Here is a 22143-nt window from a genome sequence, read left to right on the forward strand (position 1 = left end):
GTCACCCTTGTCACAGTTATTGAAATTCCTCAACTTGCCACACCAGGACGGTGGAAAAAGCAGGCGGTGTCTTTGTTGCTGACCAGGCTTTTGATCGCCAGAGAAAATTTACTTACCTTCAGATGAGTGAGCAGAAAAAGAAATAACACTCCCTTTGATTTAGTTAGGAAAATGCAGACATTTGGATTCAGTGCAAACATACAACACTTGGTTGTTTTCTAGATGCAACCCTCGATTAACCTGTCTTTCCCCAGCTCAAAGTCTATTGAAAAACTGCGGATAGTTCCTTTTTGTTCTTGCTACAAAGAGCCATTGACTATATATTAAAATGATTGTTGAAAGGTATAAGTATAGTACTTAAAAGCAGAAAATCTTTGTGACTCAATCAATTAAACTGCGCAACATTTGTGCATTATTTTAAACGATGCTCGGAAATAAAAAAAATATCACATTAAATTTTACAGAAATATATATGTATATTTACAGAATAACAATATATGATTATTCATTTACTCAGTCGCCTGCATATTCATTAGATCTAATTATTTATAGTAACGAAAACACAAAAATCTAACTAAGAGTCGGAATCTTTCAATTTACCCTCTGTTCAGTACTTTATTTGGCTTCTTTCGAGATAAATCTGAACCGCTGAAACTCTTATTCCTGAACAAAGAAACTTCTAACTCTTCGTCTGAAATTATAAAGGCGTTAGGAAGCAATCACCACCCCACATATTGGGGAAACAGAAAAAAAATAAATATCACGTGCATATTTCTTATTGTCATTACTAGGGCTGCAATAACAACTGACGATGTTATTTTAAAAAACAATTTTGCAATGCAGTGTTAAACACATCGCTGCACATTACATATATGTGTAGTTTGTATGGATTCAGTCAATGAAGATTATTTTCAGTGCACTTTTATCAGGTAATTACGTTTGGATCTACCACGTCTGAATAATTCATTTTATTAACTGGAGCTGCGTTTTTGCCCTTATTTTGTGAAATAGATGTGACGAAATTACATCGAACGATGTCGTATAGCAACAGGTCTAAGCCAGCTGTGTGGGTGCGTTCTGATATCTTTATATGTATGTTATATTACAAGGTATGTTTTCTACTAAAATACCAGGATAGACTACAAGGTTCTCAGCTGTGCTTAGCCCATAATAATGTGACATCTACAAGGCAAGTGACACTAGCAGAGCAATCAGCTAGATTGTCCATTCTTAGACTACCTCCAAAATGTAAAAGAAACCAAATAATCTCAAATCCGTATAAAATATAACGGGAAGGCTGACAAGAGGATATTTTAGTAACCGTATCTAAATATACAGACGAAGAGTGAATGTTAAAAAAAAGTTGTGGGTTGTAGAAGTTATCAAGTGGGATTTGCGGCGCGCTCTCTGCAGGAAACGAGAGCTGCTCCAGTTCAAAGCCACATGCACCAACGTGACATATAAGCCATTAAAATATCCTCCTGACGGCTCATTTCTGTTTCATCATACATTCCCTAACTGCTTCCAGAAAGCAAGAAAAGAAGAAATGAAGGATGACCGCCTCGCTGGAACCGCCAAAGAGGTGCTGTTTTGTTGTCTCTCTTTCCCACCCCTACCCCCACCCCTTTTTGTCAGCCCAGAAATAATGTGCAGAAATGAGGGAATCTCTTCAACAGGTGGAGTGGGGGTAAGTGAATTCGGGGAGAGGCACGGATGGGCAAGGAAAGTTCTTGCCACCCCCAAGGGAAGGGGCTAGACACCCACTCACCCACAGGGGCTTGGCAACCTCTCCCTCGCAGGGGAAATGGCTTGGCACCCGCTCAGAAAAGGGACTGGAGCTCATTCACCCACTGAGGAAGTGGCTTGGCATCTACTCACCCACGTGGGAAAGGCTTGGCAAGGGGAAAGAACCTGGTACCTTACAGAGACTGGGAACGGGGCTTGGTACCCACTGACCGCGGGGCTAAGGGCAGGAGGCTTCTTCCCCCTCACACAGATCTGGATGGGGAGGGGGCTTCTCTGCACAGCACAAAGGGGCTTCTTCTCCCCATAGGCTGGGATCCAGAGGCACCGGGGAAAGGGGCTTTTTCCTCACCCCTGTGAGAGGACCAAGGGGCCTCAGCTCGGACGGAGAGAAGGGGATTCTCTGACCCCCATTTCCGAGACGGGGAAGGGAGCTTCTGCGCAGCCGGCAGGACAGGAGAAAGTAGCTCACCCCCCCCCCCCCAATGGGGATAGCGAAGGGGTTTCTCCCCCCTCACTGCGACGGGAGGGGAAGCAGATTCTCTGCACCCACTGCTGATCTCCTGAGGCGCAGGAGACCGAGCCGGGCGAGCCTGGGGGACGGCGCTAGAGAGGTCGGCCCCGGGAGAAGGCTGCTTGCTTAGCGCCAGACAGGAGAACGCTCGCTGCTTGGAAGGGCTGGGACTGCACGTTTCCAGGCAGATGCGCTCGGGGCTGCCCGACTGCAAGCCCTGGCCGGAGGGCAGCGGGGGGATTTGCTCCTTTCCCACAGAGCAGCTCGGCTTCACCCCGGGCTGCCGTCAAAAGGAAGCTATTTGCAGGAGGGGGGCACGGCGCTAGGGAGTCAGCTTCTCCTCCCGGGTTTGTCCGTGGAGCACGCATTGCCATGGCGCTTGCTGTACTCTCGCTGTCTTCCCTGTCCGCGCAGGGAAAGGGTTAACTGTCTCCTGGAAAAGGTCTAGTGGCCAAGCTCCTAGACTTCCGAGCTTTGACAATAGCAACCCTTAATTGAGAGCCCTTCTTGGGAAAGGCTCCCGTCCCGGTTCCTCGCTGCCTGACCTGTGTGTTTTGCCGGCACTGCCAAAGTGCAACCTTCTAGTCACATTTCCCTTCCCGATCAAATCGAATCAAAAGAAACGCCCGCCGATTCCCGGTGTTACCCACACGAGCGCCAGCCGAGCGGTTTGGTAACTGATTGATGAGAAACGTTTGGGGTTTCGGGAATTCAAGGAAACTGGCAAGTTTGCAGAGAGGTGGTTCCTGCAAACAGACTCTCCTCAGATTCAGCTGTAAAACAAGTCCCCCTTGAGGTCTGACAAAGCCTCCAAACCGCGATAGACGTTAGGCGTTAATTTTCTTGCCTAGTGTTGGAAATGTAGTTAATCAGTTTGCTTAAGTGGGGAAGGCTAAAGCTCTTGAAGTCGCCGACTTTGGAAATACCCTAGAGTTTGACCTCTGACCTGCTACCGACAACATGTGCCAGACCCAGAGCATCTAGCACAATGCGTGGTTTCAGTGTCTAACCTGGGGCAGGACAAATAGACAAATGTTTGCTGTTTCTCCTCTCTCCTCGCATTTTAATGATTAATCATATCTGATTGCCCGTCCCCCTGCTTCAATTTAATCTTTTATTTTTAATTATCTACCCTGACTGTTCTACTCACCCTTGTTCCCCAGAATAGATTGAATCCCCGTGAAATATGCTCACGGCGAAACCCCGTAGAAGAATCTCTCCTTCTTGGGAGATTCTATTTGGACAGTTTGGGCTACTTGCTATCCTGAATCATGCATATTAACTTATTTTTAAAAAGCTAGATCCATTGACATTTTGAAGGCAACCATTAAATCTTCATCCCATTTCCTTGAACAGGTGGGGTAAGTAAAGGTTTCCCTGGATGGTAAATGGCGATGGAAAGACATGTCGTTGTATCTGATATTAATCGCAGTGTCTGTATTAAGATTATAATAATAATGACGCATAAAAGGAAAATTCAGTTCTGCCCAGTATTCCAGAGACATGCTTGCTGTGAGCAGTTGAGCCCCGTATTAGTTTTGATAAAAACTACTGTTGTAGTAGCCCGTGGAATCAGTCATGTTTCAAACAATATTTGCTTACAGACTAACTAGTTTTAGTGTGGAAGTGTTCGGTCAGCACCTTTGACCTGTATCAGAAGTCAGAGTTTGTAGAGGTCAGATACACACACACACACACACACACACACTGTACTATATTAACAGTCTCACGAAAGATTAAACATATTGTTAAAGTTTCACATAGGGTGAACATCTCATATAGAACAAGCTTGATTAACAGTTAATCTTAACTTACGTCCTGTTGATGACTGTTAACTAGGAAGAATACATTTGAATCAAGAGTTATACAGAGTTTAATATTATTCATCATAAATAATAGGACAATCTTGTTCTCTTTACTCAGCCAGAGGGACTACTCAAGTGAGAAAAGTGTGAAATATTAGAGCTAGTGTTTTAACTACCATTTATTTTTACAAAAGAATGTTTACTTCCACTTTTTTTTCATATGGAGACCATTCAAATACAACATTTGCAATTTTTGTCAGGTTTCAACAAGTTAAACTCTTTCCCACCTGGCCATTTGATTATTAAACTATTCCAGTATTTCTAATTCTATGTCCTTACCAGTAAAGAACAAATTTTAAAGGTCTTCTCGGTAAAAGAGCCGCCTTTATTGATCTATTTTAATAATCACGTGTAAAAGTTTGGAAGTTTTACGCTAAAGTTCTTGGATAGGTTATATAGTTATATTAATACCTACACTAATTTTCTTCCCAGTGATAAAATGTTGCAGGGGAAGTAAACTTATTTTTAAAAGATTGTGAATATCCATTATAGTCCCATAAGCAACCGTAATTAATGAGATCCATTATTTTGTATTAGCATTGCTTCTGATACTTCTGTATTAAAAGAAAGCCCATACGAGCGAAGCAATTTCAGATTCCTATTTCGTTTATAGCATCGTATTGTGGCTTTAAATTCAAACTTGCATTTAAACATTAAAAATCCTGATTTAAATATTACTCCAGAAATAAGGTAGGCATTCTGTAGTATTCGTACTTCTCATTGCTAGACTAAATATGTACAAACTTGTCTAAAAATTCTGCCATGCGCTATGGCAGTAATTTGTTTTGCACATAGAGGGCGAGTCAAAAATTATATACAGTAAAAAGCATCAACTTTGTAGTACAATCTATATTGATACAATGAAAAACGGAGACAATCTCTTGGGCAGGAGTCTTGCAAACAGTACGAATTTTTCAGAAATGAAAAGTAAAGAATCTATTGAATTTGGTAGTAACTCGCCTTAAAACTATACTGCCAGATGGTGAATGCCAGATCAAAGCAGAGTGAAAAGATGTCCTTTCATATATATTTTTAAATCCACCATAGAAACCTCATTACTCTATAAAACATGTGCGAACATTCTTGGTCAGGCTCCATTTTTAACTCTTCCATATTTGAAGGGCCAGAGAAAAATGGAGTACCATGAGCCTTAGATGCCGCTTTCTTTTTAAACGTGTCTTTTTACATGATTCTCGAATCATATACCTAGATAGTCATTTGATAACACATATAAAATAGTTTTACTCGTCATTTTTCTCCCCTGTCCTTCAACAGGAGCAAAGTCAGGAAATGAGGCACAAAACTTCTCTGGGAATGAGGAAAAGAAAACGACTTTACAGAAACATCCTGGAAAAGTCAAGTAAGTTAAAATATGCTTTTTTTTCAGTTCAAAGGAGACAATTTTTTCAGCTTAGTGTTTAACGTACTAGCATAAACACAAACCAGTGACACAACACCCCACCAGCAGCTGCCTAATCCTGCTCAATGCCTATTCATTTGGAGGTTCTAGAATTAATATTTGACGACTCTCTCATTGAAACAACAACCCCTGACCCTATGTGATTGCACTGTCACATTATTCTATGACATATTCATCTTGAATTCATTTACGGGCGATTTGATTGGAATGAGGTTTGACATGTATTGGATCCTATTAAAGAAGAAGACTTTGATCTTGTTGATGGGGTTTACATGATATGTATCATCTTTACCAGGGATAGCCGGCTTGCACAATGTGGTGGCTACCAAGCTTTAAGGAGTTAGTGACTGACATCTTATCTGACAGGAATACCTTAATCTTGAGGTATTGAATGATATATTCTATTTAAACTAAGCATATGATTTGGTTTACCTTGGGTACCTCTAGTTTCTAAAATGTGGGAAACATCCGAATACCTAAAGTGCCTTCACTTTCCCCTTTAGCTTCTGCATTTTCCATACACTCTAGAACGCCCTGAAGCAAACTGATCTGACTAAAAGAAAATAAAAAATAACTAATAACAAAAGAGAAATCTATTCGAATTTCATGACATTTCCTTTCCCCTTGGAAAATTTCCTGTAGCAACTTCTCTCTAAATTCTCAAGTTGACATTGTATCCAAATACTATTTTGCTGCTGTTATGTATATCCGTTGCCTCAGATCTTAGTTGTAATGATTATTATTTCATGTCGGTCTTAAGACTCAGCATACTTGTGATATGTGTAGCCCCAAATCCGAGTTTAACGATCAAGAAAGAGGTTAATATGAATCTTCGGCAAATTCCGCTAGTTGTTCTGGACTTTTCCGTTTCCATAGCAAATATTGCAATTAAGATTAACAAAACAGGATTAACCATAATTTTCACTGATAAAGCCTAACATTTAAAATCTTCAGGTAAAATTTAATTAGGTTAAATCCACGTTTTACCTAATAGTACTCATGTCAGAAAGGTTGCCCCTTCGAATACTGACGCATTTAACAATTAGTAAGACACACTCTATATAGAACTAAGTGAAAAGTTTCAGATACCTCAAGTGTGAACAAATATTGGTGATCCACCAAAAAACAACTGACAGTCAGAATCTGTTCAGCTAGGGCTATCCAATCGCCACTGAAGAGGACAGTAGAAAGCCAACATGATTGGCCCTACCAAATGTGAGAACCGAATTTGGCCCCAAGGGAGAGAATATAGTATAACTGCCCACCTTTTTTATGTGGTAGAGCTGACATGCAAGTCAAGGAGAGTGTTTGGCAATTCGCATTTATCATGAATAATGCTAGATTTACTAGAAAACGAAGTAGGAATATACGGAAATTAAAATAGAGCGGAGTTATAAATCTATTATTATCAAGACGATCTGACCATAAATAATGTATACTGTTGCATCGATTCCTGTTTTTATTCAAACCAATGTACAGGAAATTTTAGCTTCTACAGTAGTTAGATTGTGGCAATTGAGTGAGTGGGAAGGGATGAGGTTTTTTTTTTCTTCTCTTTATTGTCTTGATTGCACGAAACATGGAGGCTAAACTGATTCCTGGGAAAGAAATTCAGCAAGCCAAAATTTGGGGGATAAGTAGGCTTGGAAATCGTGACCGTATTTGATTTTGCTAAAGGTGGTGAGGGCCAGGCACAGATGGGAGAAGCACACAAAACAATGCACGTATGCAATTATTTTTATATTTGTATAACTATAAAAGAAAAAACAGTATTTAGTTCAACTTTCGCAGCTGATTCCCACTATGTTATATTCGATATGCTCTACGTGTATATTTCCCCCAAACTGTGCTCCAGTTTATTTAGGCTTTGACTTGTATTAATCATGCATCACTCCTAGTGTCTGAGGTAAGGGATGTTTTTGGCATATGTGTTGGAAATAAGGGATGTTGGAGGTAGTGCCGTATCCCTCGCTTAAAGTGGTCTCCATTATATTCAGGGTTTCCCTTTTAATGGTTCTTAGCACGCGCGCGCGAACACACACACACACACACACACACACGCACACATTACACACTCTAAAAACTATTCTAGCACCCGTAGCTTTTGATTTCTACTGACCTACTAGTCTGGTTTCACAGTTTATTCATGTAATTGCTGTAATGCACATCAAATCAAATATTGATTCTCTGATTTTATTAGGGAAAGAATCCGTGAACACTTTATTTCAACATGTACCCTTTACCTACCATTCTGTCACAACCCACACAGTATTCACCAGGGGCTAATATACAGTAACCTCTTAGGTGCATAGGAAATAGATGGGGATGGTCTACACAAGTGTTGATTCCTGGTGCTGCCACTTCTGAAGCTCCAAATTGTATCTCTTGAACTCCTTTTGTGGCGTTGGCCCTCAGGTGATGGGACAAGAAGAACAATAGGGTTCTTCATATGCCAGTCCCCTTTAAAGACAAGCACCCTCCAATAACACTGACTGATGTGTGGTTCCCCCCTTGGTCTTGTGATACCACTGTTTCATGACATAAAGCGGTACTGTGCAATTATGCTTAACCTCGCAGACTCCCTTCTTGTGTTTAGAATCACTAAGTCCATGAACTCCAGTAATAGTGGGGAAGAGGAATTCCCTTGCAATTGCCATGTTGGTTTTAAAATCTAGATTGGCAGAGTAGTCTTGCAAGCCTAGTATTGCAAGGGAATATCGGAGCCCACATGTATTTAAGGCATAGCCCACAGAGTATGCATTATCTGGTAAAACATGGCTCATATTGCCGCCGGGATTAACGAGACCTAAGTAATCAGTTGAGTGAGTGGTGGTCAGACGAGGTCAAGCTGCCAAAGGCCTGCATTAACAAGCATTCAAGTTTCAAAACATTCTGCAAGAGGTGTGTAACTCCGCCGATTTTGGCCAGGTCCTCCTCCTCTTTTCTAAAATCTCCGCCTTCCCTTAGTCATGTGCGCGGCTGCCCTTCCCCCTCCTTCTCCTCCACACACACACACTGGTAGAACTCCCAAGATACACAACAAATTGTAGGAGTGAAAATACTAAGTTCATCTAATATAATGAGACAGACACCGAGTGGCACTTTTTCATTCGATTCATGAAGAAAAAAAAGACTTCAGGATTTAAGTAAGGGTAGAATCAGAACCATTAGTGTTTGACAAGAAACCATCACAATATTTTAAAATAGCTTAGGCAGACTGGTGATAACATTTTTAATTGATAAACTGTTCCAGATGTTTTCTCCCTTGACTGAGAAGTGTCAGAATTGATGGATAACAAGTATGTAGAGATGCAGTGTTTTAAGGAGGGATGAGGAAACAGCTATATGTGGAAGTCACACTCTCAGTATATTTGTAAGTAGCAGATTAATAATTCCTAACGTTTATCTCTTCTGTGCACTCCTATTGAGATGGGCAGGAATAGGAATGTCAAATGCATTACTTAGTGCAAATAGACTTGAAAGTGAAGATGTTGTGGCGCTAACTGCTCATGTATGTTTTAAAATGCCTGAGTAAACATGTTATGTAAGGATGGATAACTAATTGTATCATTTGTCATTTGTTATCATCTCAAGTAAAAAAATATGTACACAACAATGTATATACAACTACCTCGCTAAATATTAGCTTTATGTTTCAGAAGAAAGAGTCAAAGCGAGGCTCCTTCCCAAAATATGTAACCGTAGCCAACTCTCGCTATGCAAAGCAGTAATAAAAATGTCCCATCTATAATTACGTATGTCCTACACTTTAAACTTATGATTACAAGTCATTGGCTAGTTACCTGTATTATGAGAATAGCGCTGTTTGGGTACTAACATGCTAACCGTTTTCTGGGTTTACTACATAACATAAAGATGATCGTTTTACAGAAGTAGTTAGCAATTGTTAAGCTTTTATGAATTGCAAAATTATGCGTCTTAACCTGGAAATTGCATTGGGGGTTTCTAATTCCACATATAGCATGAATATTATAAAGTTGTCCATAGACAAGTTAATAGGAAGTCAATAATAAAAATGGCAGCAATGTGCAAATATATATTCATTTGTTTTATTTTAAAGTATTTCTATTAATGATCGAATACTATAGATGACGATTGAATTTTGTGATGACTTTATAGGAAGATATTTATAGATGTGGTTTTCTTTCGCAAAACTGACGCCCTATTTCCACTGTCTTTCTTCAGGATTTATTTTTAACTCACAATACTCGAATTTTAAAAATAACCAGAGGCTTCCTTCTGTCCTGAAGATCTAAGCTTTATTAAATCAATAAGGCCTCAATGCATACAGCCAGTAACCCTAGACTGTACATTCACCATTAACAATGTGAATCCTATAGCCAATGTATTTTCTTTTTCCTAAGGAGTATAAAAACAGGAGCGCACTTTATGTGTATCCAATGACTTTTCTTAAAATCGGGCTGTGATGATTAGCTTATACAATTATATAAGATTACAGAGAGGGAGAGAGGAGAGAAAGAGAGATTATTTCTTTTTTCTGAGTTAAAGACTCGGTTTCATCTCAAGGTAGTGATATTACTTCCGCAGCCATTAACAAAATAACTGTTAAAATCTGAATGTGTGGCGTGGGATTCATCCAAGAATCCCTTGAAAGATTTGGCATAAGGCTATAATACTCCTGGAACTAGCCAAAATGTGTATTTTTAGGAAGTAAGACGGTTGTGTCGCTCAACTACTATTTCTGAAGTAGAAAGACCAGTTATCTGTGCTGTCAACAAGTGTCAGAAATCTAAAGAGTTGCACAGTTCTGCTTCCCATGATGTGTTCTGTATGCAGAACTCGTCTCCGCTCATTGTCCTCCTTTCTGTGAGAGAAAAGGCCCTTGAAATGCTCGTACATGGGAAAGATTTGTGTGTGCTATAAATAAACAGGAGTCAAAGTGATGGGAAAAGCATCCTACGAAGCAACGGAGCTTGAATCTGAGCATTTTCGGATCAATGAAAACTGGCTCCCACAAAGGATGCTACTCAAGGGAGAAAGAGAAGCAGCCACATGCTTCCCTTCTTCCTTCAGGAGATGGCTACTAGCGGGATCTGACGAACCGAAACAGGAGTGCAGCCCCACTCTTGAGTCTAAACTTCAGACAGTGACCTGGCGTGGGGGAGATAGGGGGGGGGAGATGGTGCAGGCTCAGGACTGTCTCCCTTCCTGCCCTCCCCCCGCGCTTTCTGTGGCTGGATCACGGAAGTTAGGGGAAGCCCCATCCCCAGTGGTGGCGGCGAAGAGTTGCGGGCTGCGCTTTAAGTCACCCGGCGGCTTAGCAAAACCACGGGCGCTTTCGCGGCCAATCAGGTCGCGGGTGCCGAAGGCGGCCGCCGTTCGCCGTGACTCGCCAGCTGCCGGCTCCGGAGGGGCAGCGCGGGGGGCTGGGTCCGGGCCAGCCGAGGACGCAGACTGGCTGGAAGCGCGCAGTGGCGTCCGGCGCTGGCGATCCGCGCTGGCGGCCTCCCCGGGGCGCAGGGCAGAGCGCGGGGAGGAGGAACCAACCAGCGGGCACCCGACGCCCGATCGGTGGCGCTGCTGGCGCTGCGTCCTCTTGCACCGGCTGCTCCCGGGGCGAGCGCGCTCTGCGCCAGCCAGGGCGCTGGGCTAAGCCGGGGGACCCCTCGCCAGCCGGCCTGGCCTGCGCTCAGTTACAGGCCGCTACCAAACACAACGCGGGGAGGTAGCGCCGGGCATTGCTCGCTAGCGCGCACATGGGGAAGGAGCGGGAGGGAGGCTTTTAGCGGGGAAGGGGGCGCCCCGGGGTTGGCGCCTGCGTGGTCCCCTTCCACCCCCGCCCTCCCGCTCAACACACAAACACCCTGATAAACCTTTTCAGCCTGCGCCGGTCATCGGTGACGTCAGCGAGCAGGCTGCGGCCAATGAGAGCGCGCGGCGATTGTTTCGCTCTCTGGGCTGCAGCCGTGTCCCTGAATTTCTATTCAGCTGCCTCCCAGCGTCCCGCTGCTGCCTCTCAAGCGTATGGGATTCCACGTAGGCATTAAAGGGGAGGGGAGGAGGGGGGGGGGAGAGAGCAGGAAAACAAGAAAAAACAAAAACAAAAACCAAACCAGCCCCCCGCCAAAAGAAAAAAAAAAACTTTGGAAAAAAAAAAAGTTTCGCCTCTCTCTGTCTGTCTCTCTCCTCCCCGCTGTCAGGTGACTTTTTAGAATTAGAAGCTAATGAGCGTGGATGCTTTGGGGAGCCCAGTGATGGACCCTGCTGCACTCTCCAAACGGAACACGGCGCTGAGATTAGTAGACTTGGCAGGGGCTCCTCACCACCATCATCATCTCCACCCCCCTCAGAGCATGACAGGCTTCCCGGGCTTCGCCGGGCATCCCCACTCAGTGGCTCCCACGCACCCTGGGGAGTACGCCGCGGAATGCCGCCTAGGGCCGAGTCCATTCCGGCCTGAACACATGGGGCACCACCACCATCATCATCATCATCCTCATCACCCTGCGGCCCTTAAACTCAGCCCTGCCCCTCATCCTCACCACCAGTACCACCACCATCATCATCATCATATGGCAGGCCAAGCTGAGGTGGTCTCGAGTCACACAGGGACGTTTGGCCCGGCGCAGTCAACAGCACTCCCTTACCCAGTGTCTCGCACAGTCCAGGCTATTTCAGCAGGTAGGGACTTCTTAATACGCAGAGATCTGACAGCTCCAGTCATGCCAGGGCTAACTGAGCAACACACTGCTCCAAGTTCTCACCACGGAATGTTTGTCTCAACAACAGGTAGCTACCCCGGACACCATGGTCACCACCACTCAGAAGCTGGGAATCATTCGCTATTCTCTGGACTCCATGAACAGCTTCCCCATGCAACTCCAGGTGGCCATCTAAACGGACAGATAAGACTGGGGTTACCTGGAGAAATGTACGCCAGGTCTGAACATTTCACTCAAGTACCAGCCTCCAGGACCGATCCTTTTGCTGCTTCTTCGCTTCATAGCTACGGTGGCATGAATCTGAACGTGAATCTGGCTCCACACCACGGCCCTGGTGCCTTCTTTCGTTACATGAGGCAGCCCATCAAACAGGAACTCATCTGTAAATGGATTGAGTTGGACCAGACTCCCAAAAAATTATGCTCGAAAACTTTCACTACAATGCACGAGCTGGTGACTCATGTCACCGTGGAGCACGTTGGAGGACCCGAGCAGTCCAATCACATATGTTACTGGGAAGAGTGTCCAAGAGAGGGGAAACCTTTCAAGGCCAAATACAAACTTGTAAATCACATCAGAGTCCACACAGGTGAAAAACCCTTCCCCTGCCCTTTTCCTGGCTGTGGGAAAGTGTTTGCTAGATCAGAAAATCTCAAAATACACAAAAGAACTCACACAGGTCAGTATGGAAAGCTATCCTTAATTTCTTTATTTTGTTCAGCTTGCTCTTTAATAAGTGTTTCGTTATGGAGATTGAATGCACACCAAATATTAATGTTTATTACATTATTAGATTTGTTTGCTTTTTCTCCATTTGCAAAAAATAACTCTCAGAACTTATGTTTAGAAACTTCTAAAACTTATATAGACCGATATGTTTGTCTATCGGTATCTTTATAAATACTGAGAGATATGGATATTTCATATCCACACAGATTGGAATTTGTATGGCAGTTTAAAGTACTTGGGGAACATGAAATCATTGTGCAAGATCACAAATTAAAAGCGAACAATAGAAATTACAGCTTTGTCTAGTCAGTTTTGACTGATATCGCTGAGATGCTCTTTCCCCTACCGTTGTGAGAATAATACAGCTGCAACCTTTTCGTTCAACAGTTTTGTTTTGGTCAGATGGAGTTTTTAGTGTTTGATCTGAATAACAGTGACATTTTAAATGAACATTACCATCTAACGTCTCTGTGCATTTGCAGATGTGGAGGGCTGTGAGTTCTGACTCTAGGGAGGAAAAATAGTATTGTTTCGGCCTGTATGTTTTGAAATGTCATTCGCAAAACTGTTCAGTGAAACTGGGATACGGGTCAGAACATCCGTTAGTCCTACTTCACAGAAAGGAAAGTAACTCGATGGAAGATTTTGCAAAGCAATGTTTGAACTCTTCCAGCCAGAAAGGAATCTATAATTAATGAAATTGCACGTAGAAAGTTTTCACACTTACAGAAGCAGCCTGTGAAGTTGTATTAATTAGTTTAGCAGTCGGTGTCTGTAGTCTCCAGCGCTTTTTTTCTGAAGAAGATAAGAAATAAGCCCTTTTCGGAAAATTAAATCTGTTCCAGTATAGGGGTTTCCACCTTCCACCCCTTCTGTACAGCCCTATGCACTGCAAGAGAAACTGCATAATCCTTTTGTAAGATCTGTTTATAGCTAAACGATTTTTTCTCCCTCCCGTTCATAAAACTCCCCCTCCCACACGGTCGGTATTTGCCTTGACCCTGGTGCAGTTGCATTTTTGTGCTATTGCTCAACGAGGTACAAGATGCGTGAGAAACATACTGATTTTGTTACAATGTATTCTAAATATAGCACTACAGTAGCCATAATTAATTACATAGTATTTTTCCACAACTCAATTTAAATATTTATTCCAACGTTTTATTAGTCTAGTAACCTTTCGCTAATTTATTTTTAAGTAAAAAAGACCTCCACGTAATATAAACGATACTTAGGCCATCTTGTTAGTTCAGAACAGGTAGAACCATTAAACTGGATAGCTCATCCCTTAATGACAGTGTTTTTCTTAAGTAAACAAACTTTTACTGCTCTTTAACGGCCTCACTGTTTGAAGTCTGTGAAGCAGAAAATGGTTAAATTCTTAGGAAAACTGACCTACATCAGAGAAGCAGGTTCAGGATTTAAGAGAGCTCGTAAGTTTGGGTTTATTAATTATAATTTTGTACGTGTATACTTTTCCCTTTCCCTAATTGCTACATTTGGAAAAATCCTGCAGGGCCTTTATGGTTCAGTCGTTTCTATTAAACACCCAGAAGTTGTCAAAAACAAAATGTTTCTGAAACCGTAATAGAACTTTGTACAAATTATTCATGAAGACAGTTCTGAATTCAACAGGAAAATAATTGCCTGCTCAAATATTAATGACTGAATTTTCATGGGTCTGGGAAGCTGGGAAAATGAGTGGATTTCCTGCGATTTGGGGATTTTCACAATTAAAATATATTTAGTATTTAATTTACAATAACAGGGAACAGGTAGAAATAAAAGAAATTAACTTCCTTTTCCTTTAAAATGGCCAGAAACTATAGTGAAATGTGTGAGGTTGGAAACTGTTTCCATGCATTTTGACTTTTAACTTATTGAGCTAATATGCACAGTTTTATGCTGCAACCTTCCCCGTGAGGATCTTGTAAACACCTTAATCCACTTTCAGAGTTGGGGAATTATGTCAAAAACTCCAAACTGAATTTCACAGATCAGTTTTGCACAGCTACAAGTGTGGTTTTAAAATGGCGGTTTAAACCCCCTCGCTTCTCTAGTCTTTATAACTTTTTAACTGTAGGCTTCCGAATGCAGGACGTTTAAAATGGTCTTTTCCTAGAGTATACATATTTACACATTGAAAAACCTTCTCTTTAGAAAGGACCCACTTAAAAATATTCGCATTGCTCCTAGTTACTGAGGCATTCAAAGAATGCAAACCAGACAGATGAGAAAACGTTGCCCTTTTCAATCTGAGTTGATACCTGATTGCACGAGAGGACTTTTTAATTACTATATCAGAGAGGTTAAGCGAAGTTAAACATTTTTCAGCACTTGAGAAATGAGGATCAGAAGCAGCCCGGTTTTACCTGAATGTAACTCACTTTGCACAATCACGATGTTTATGAGGATTCTTTCCCTGGGGTCTCTTAACTTACTGCTTGCTTGTACTACACTAATATCCTTGATTTGTTGTCGCAGATCAAGATGCTGAAGGTCAAACGGATTCCTTAGGTGAAACTGTAGTTCAACTATACACATACACTTACAGCGAGAAAATACTTTGCTGCAGGGCCTGAGTAGCATCATTTCGTCAGAGATCTTGGTTTTGGCTTTTTTTTTAGAACTTGTATAACTATGCCATATACCTGCTAGTTTTCTATTCAAAGGTTAGTGCCATACTATGTGAGAGCTCGTGCTTGAGTACTGGTTTTAAAGTTCCTGAAAGAGACTGGCTTTAAAAATGGGGCTTCCCCCGCCCACTCTTATAAAGTGCAGTTGGCAGAGCATTAAATATTTAACATATTGATATTTGAAGCATGAAAGCGTGTTCTGTGTAAAAAAGGAAATATAATAAGCGTTTCACCATTCATAAATTCGTCATTAAAACGCGCAAAAATTGATCAAGTACGCCATGATGGTGTGCAAAGGGGCTTTGTTTGCACATCCAATCCAAATAAGTTCAGAGTTATATTTTTGGGCTTCTTTTGCAAACTAAATAATGTAATGTTATTTAAAAACAATATCCCCATCCCTCGGATAATAGGAAGCTCGTACTCCTTTGAATACACGTTTCGCAGTTGTGTATTATTAGGTAGAACAATCCATTGAGAACTAATATAATTTAATACTGAAAGTCTCTTTGGGGCATTTCCTTGAAAGTACGCCTCATATATCATGCACTCTGCCTAAGAATGGGAAGCCGTAGGGTTAACCTCTCACAGTACTCAACCCGCACGATTGTATTCTCCTATACACTTGTATGTTTCTGATATTTTCATCACATGTAATCCTCATGTAAATTTCCTCCATTACTGGATATGTTAATACGGCGAAGGAGTTTGACCCTAACAACAGCAACTGGCACCGGCCTACTCATTTTCGCATCGAAGCTACGTCACATTGGCTTTCACAGTCAACATGCTTTTAAGATGGCTCGGTTCTTTAAACATGGCAAGATAACATGCGGTAAAAAAAATCAATCTATATTTATAATCGCTAGCTATGACCGTACTCAATATAAAATATACTGTATAACATAGGATTTAGCAAGGCCATGAGCAAAAATTCCATCTCTGGGAGTGTGGGAGATGAATTCAATGTAACACTAAATTGTGGCAGACAGAACACACATTGAGCGCGCAACTATACTTGGGCACTACCGTATCCGATTTCTTTGTGGTTTGCACAAATCGCACTTCAACAAACAATTTAGACTAAGGGAGAAAAGACAACTGAATTGGCGTTTCGGTGAAAATGGGGTTTGCATGTGTGAGTGCGAAAAAGAATAGAAACTTAAAAGAATGAATGGAAGGTTCCAGTATAAAAATATTTGCAGCTATGCTACATTCTATTTGAATATATTGCTCCGATCGTTTTTTGAAGCACACCTCTTTATTTGTATGTACAATGAAATGCGAGATTAGTGTAGAGAGGCTATTTGGAAGGTTTAAATCACAGGGGCATGCTGAGGGATTTCATGTTCTAAAACCCTAAGGAACCCCTTTTCTCCTCCCCCAACACCATCACCCATTTTACTAATGTATGTACTCGTTAATTGCATTCTTTCAGGAGAAAAACCATTCAAATGTGAATTCGAAGGCTGTGACAGACGATTTGCCAACAGCAGTGACAGGAAGAAGCACTCTCACGTGCACACCAGCGACAAACCTTACAACTGCAAAGTGAGAGGCTGCGACAAGTCCTACACCCACCCCAGTTCCTTGAGGAAACACATGAAAGTGCACTGCAAATCCCCTCCTCCGAGTTCAGGCTACGAGTCCTCCACACCTTCCCTGGTGTCTCCCTCCTCGGACTCCGGCCGGGACCCTCCTGCTTCCTGTTCCCACGCAGAGCCAGTAGCATCGTCTCAAACTGCAGCTAACCTGAGCGAATGGTACGTGTGTCAAAGCTCGGGGGCCAGTGGCATGCCGTCTCCTCCCAGTAACTCTCCGTCACCTTTCCCGGGAGAGGCTTCTCCCACGAACTGTGAGCCCAGGCCCAATGATTAGAAATAAATCAATAAACAGATAGCTCCCACGGCCTGCAGTCTGGATGTCATCGAATGCTCTCCTCTTGTTCCTCTGCCACCTCTGCCCTGCAGAAACAGTGCACCAAGACTGCCACAGTAGAGGGAACAGTCTCATTCGAGGGAATCCTAGATAATGTGAGCACCACACTTGGGGAATAAAAAGAGATAGAGGCGCTGCCTTGGCACATGGCCTCTGAAGAGAAGATACACTGTAACATACATTAAACAGGTTTCCGTTTACAAACTGCATTTATGGTACCAAGCACACGGGAAGGCAGCTTCAATTCGTCCTCCTTGCTTTTTGCATCTTTAGACACACTCTGCTGGTCGTCTGGTTCTAATATGTTTACAAACTCATCGATTTTAAATATCTTTTGTATTAACGAACCAAAGTGTTTTAATTCGGATTTTTAGCTGTACAGGTTTTATTGTCGATGGTATCTTGTGATAGAGGTTTTCTGACAGTTTTGTCAGCACACTATTCTCTCTCTCTCTTTCCCTCTTTCCCCTTTTTCTGTGTGTACGTGTGTACACACACACACACACACACACACACACACACACACACACACACTATTATTTGTTACCGGATTGTATGAAACTGATCAATTAAATTCTTTGATAAAGTAACCAATTCAGGGGTCATTTCTGTAAAGAATCTCAGTACTTCTTCCTGGTGCAGTATATTCCCCCTCCCAGTTGTCACTAATTATAATAATAATCAAATGGCCCAAGGGTGGCTTAGTGATTAATTGTTCATTTTAGTTTACACTAGTAATGACTTTTAATACATAAACATATTTCCCTCTCGTCCCACCCCTTGAAAGTGTCTTTCCTGTTGAATTTGTGGGGGTTTGTGATTTCTTGGGAGGACTAAAATCCATGTTCTTGGAGGGGGGAGGGGAAACACTGTTCTGGGTGACGTCACTGTGCTGAATCCGTAGGAACTGGGACTGTCCGAAAAGACTTGTGAGTTGTCAATTTCTCTGAATGAATCATGTAAAATCAGTGCTGGTCTTGTCTACAACGCACATTTGTCTTGTAATAAAAATAATAAATTTTGTAAAAACAAAGCACAATGGTTTTAGAATGTTCATCGTATCTTAGAACCTAAAACTATAATCTCCCCGAACCTACATGATTCACTCCTAGGGATGAAATGACACTTTTTTTTGGGGGGGGGGGGGGGAGCTCGGAATAACTTGAAACTGGCCATAAGTACAATTCTAATTAATTAATTATTGAGTTTAAAATCAGCACATAGCATAGAGAAATAAACAATATGATTTGCTGAAAGTGGTTTCTATGTCTTGCTAAACGCAGAGTGGCTGATCTCATCATCTTTAATATAAATTTTGCGCTAAATCCCCTACGGTCAGGTAAGGGGTTAGTGTTACATGGGCCCGCGGGGAGAAAAAGATCTGGACAGTTGTGAAAGAGATCAGGAGCCTCATCATTATCCTTCTGGTGCGTCTTTATTTTCTTCCAAAGCCACTAACTGCTGCGAATTTGAACCTACACAACTTTGTTCGGATGCTACTTGTTAATTTAGCGAGCATTGCAAGCAATGGAAGCATGATACATGAATATGTATACAGATATACCTAATGAATTAGCTAGGCAAATTAAAAAATAAACTATTGTAGTTATCAACAATATAAACTATAGGACGATTGTTCCCAACTGACTATTCAACCCATGAAACTTATACCGTGGAAATTAAAAGGTACGGAAGCCATCTGCGAGGGGAGAGGGTGTTTCCATCTCGTCTTGAGATCTGTTTATTTCTTTATTTCTTTATTTACATAAGTGTTTAGATGTGAAGGCTAATCACCTTTAATTTTTCATTTGCTTGTTACAGATGTCTACCCCGTTGCTCTCAAGGTAATCTAGACAGACGCAGCTGAAAGCCTGAATCTTATGCCTTAGACATCAAAGAAAGCTCGCACAAAGAAGTATTTCTTCGCAAGGGTGAATCTTCATGGTAAGTTAGGATTTCTATGGCAATAGGCAAGTCATACTTAAATAGTGAAAGGCAAAGTCTGGAACCCGTCCAGACCTTTCATTAAGGACATAATATTTACGTCTAACAGGCCCTTTTTCTTGTGTATACAAGTATATATTTTTGTTTGACGCGAACTAAATCATTTTCATTTAATTTCCGGTAAACAAAACCCACGCGAATGGGCACTTGTTCCAGATCATAATAAAAATGGATACGAATGTCAGGAAGAAAAGGGCCGCTTAAACCAGCGCGTCAGCTCACTTTTGTTTCTGCTTTTTGCCTTGGTCAGAGAATGCGTTTGGGATTTGACGGCGAGTTTCTAAAGGCAAGGAAATGGTTTTTAAGGGGGAAAAGAAAAGGAGAAAGGTCTAATCAAGCTCGGGTTGTTCAAAGGGTCTGATTTTGGGGTTGAAAGTGTGAGTTTTATGGTGCATCAACATGCCACGTTAGGATCGCTATGGTAATGAGGAGAGCAATAGCAAGCGGCCTTCAAAGGAGGCACACTCCATTTGAGACAGTCTATTAAGATACATTTGCACTGACCTTTGGTTTCATGCTAGCTTACTACAGTCACTCTGCTCTTCGTCAGAAATATACTTCCTCCGCCTAGTACACTTTAACAGACTTTTTAAAATTTTGGTTTGCTTGCACCCTAAGGTGAGGTTTGGTAGGGCTTTTTTTACACTGAAGTGATTATTCACTGCAAAATATTACCAGAAGGAGGGATTGCCAATAAAGGACATGGACCTGTTCTGGGCTAGTGAGAATTCTATTGAAAACAGAAGCATTTCTAACCAGCTGACATATTTTTGTCCGTATCCAAACGATCAAACATTTCCATTCAAAAATTTCTGTAGTGAAAAAAATATTATTCCACTCCCACCCCCGCGACAGCGAAATTAGGAAGGGGAATTAAAGGAACACTTGAGCTTTCTTACTCTCAAGCAGTAAGTGTATCTAGGAAGGTGAATAAGAACCGGAATCATCTTAACGTTCCATTAAAACGAACAGGGGGGCAGGCCTGCCTAGAAGCTGTTGTGGGGAAAGTCCCAGCCCAGGGGGACACTGATAGTGGCAGGTTTGGAAAGTGGTAAGCGCCTGAAGGGATGAAGAACTTGACACCCGCATGGCTGAGGCCATGGCCGATGGGTTATGGTCCCGGGAAAGTTAGAAGTCCCGTTCCAGTAATTGTCTTGTTGTTTATTTTATCCAAGTACCCTAGTGAATAGGGGAAAAATAAACACGACGAAAAAAATTCAAACAGTTGAGTCGTCTTTAGTGCCAACCCTTGTGGCTGAATAAAAAGGATGGTCCAATTTCTATTGAGCTGAGAAATCTTTGAAGTGGGAGTTATTATCTGAGAAATTCCTGCTTGTCGTCCTAACAACGCTGATGAAACGTAAAAGGTTCTTTGTCAGCGATTTGTTCTCCTTTCTGTCAAACTCAGCCTGCCCCTTAGCTTTAAACCGTTTCTAAAGAGATAAAATCAAACTTTTACAGACAACTCTAGGGACCGGGAGGGTACAGAAAATGGCAAACTATATAATCATATGTATATGCAGACATAGGTATGTGTATGTGTATCTGTGTATCTCTATCAGTGTATAGATGTATAGATATATAGGTGTATGTATGTCCTGACTGTTCTATAGTTCTCAGTTTTAAATGGTGTCCATCTCTGCATTTTATCTCCTGAACTTTTCTGTCCTATAAATTATCCCCCAACATGCAATTCTTGTGAAAAGGCAGAAATGCAGTGGTTCATTAACACTGGTATGTAACCAGCAAGCGGGGTTTTCCCTCAGTACAATGAATGCAACAGCATACCCTTAAGAGTAAACGTTTTGAAATGTTAACGTTCGGGATGTCTATTAAGCATGTATATACTGCAATGTACCGAAATTGTTACGCATTAGAACCGACGACTTCCATATGTTTTCATGTTTTATTGTCAGTAAGTGTAAAGATAGTCAAACTGCATCTCTTTGTATCTTCATTTTATAAGCATTACAATGTGCGATTTTATAACGACCTTATCAAGGTTTCTTTAGGCGTTTTAATTTGGGATCATTATTTTTTTTTTGTAAATAGAATCTCTTGAAGTTGTAACTCATCAGTGTACTTTTATGCTAGCTGCTACAGAATGCTGTGAGCCCAATCCTTTAATTCTAACAATTCCCACTGATATCAATGGGAGTTTGCCTGAGTAAAGACTGAGTAAAAGTGCAGTGAAGTGGGTCCTTTTTATTAAAGAATATCCTCTCTTTTTTATGTTTAAGGGAAGATATAATGATCACAAATGTATCGTAAAATGTAACTCGTAAAAACAATTAAAATGTTGGAATATTACATATCTTTCCAGACTCTTCATCATCTATGTTTCCTGTAGGAAAGAACTATTTTTGTTTTATGTGTTGGAAAATATTATTTTAAATATTTTAAGTAATTGGATTATTTTCTATTAAATGTTTATAAAAGTACCAATTCTGTGACTTTTTTTTACAAATATGCACTTAAAACGTTGTTTATATCAGTTATACTGTGCCATTATGAAAGACACTATGTATACATCATTTTTCTAAAATAAATTTGGATTAAATGGTAATTGCATGTATCCTACAAAACTAGT

At 41.5% G+C, this 22143-nt stretch overlaps 1 protein-coding gene across 4 annotated transcripts; it reads left to right on the forward strand.

Annotated features, from left to right (window-relative positions):
- Nucleotides 1–273: 273 nt before the first annotated feature.
- On the forward strand, nt 274–21943 carry ZIC4 (Zic family zinc finger 4). 4 transcript variants are annotated; one of them, XM_075937681.2, is made up of 4 exons: nt 274–1582; nt 5398–5482; nt 12314–12925; nt 17050–17517. In XM_075937681.2, exons 1-4 carry the CDS (start codon nt 1547–1549, stop codon nt 17487–17489), a joined length of 1173 nt encoding a protein of 390 aa, XP_075793796.1. In that variant the 5' UTR covers nt 274–1546; the 3' UTR covers nt 17490–17517. The 4 variants fall into 4 exon arrangements, with proteins under 4 accessions (XP_075793796.1, XP_075793793.1, XP_089636958.1 ...); XM_075937678.2 differs by lacking the exons at nt 274–1582; nt 5398–5482 and adding an exon at nt 10210–12205; XM_075937679.2 differs by lacking the exons at nt 274–1582; nt 5398–5482 and adding an exon at nt 19371–21943 and having other exon boundaries at nt 10211–12925; nt 17050–17374.
- The last annotated feature ends 200 nt before the right edge of the window (nt 21944–22143 follow it).

The sequence above is a fragment of the Pelodiscus sinensis genome, chromosome 10, assembly GCF_052426305.1.
Source record: "Pelodiscus sinensis isolate ZL-2025 chromosome 10, ASM5242630v1, whole genome shotgun sequence".
Lineage (NCBI taxonomy): Eukaryota > Metazoa > Chordata > Testudines > Trionychidae > Pelodiscus > Pelodiscus sinensis.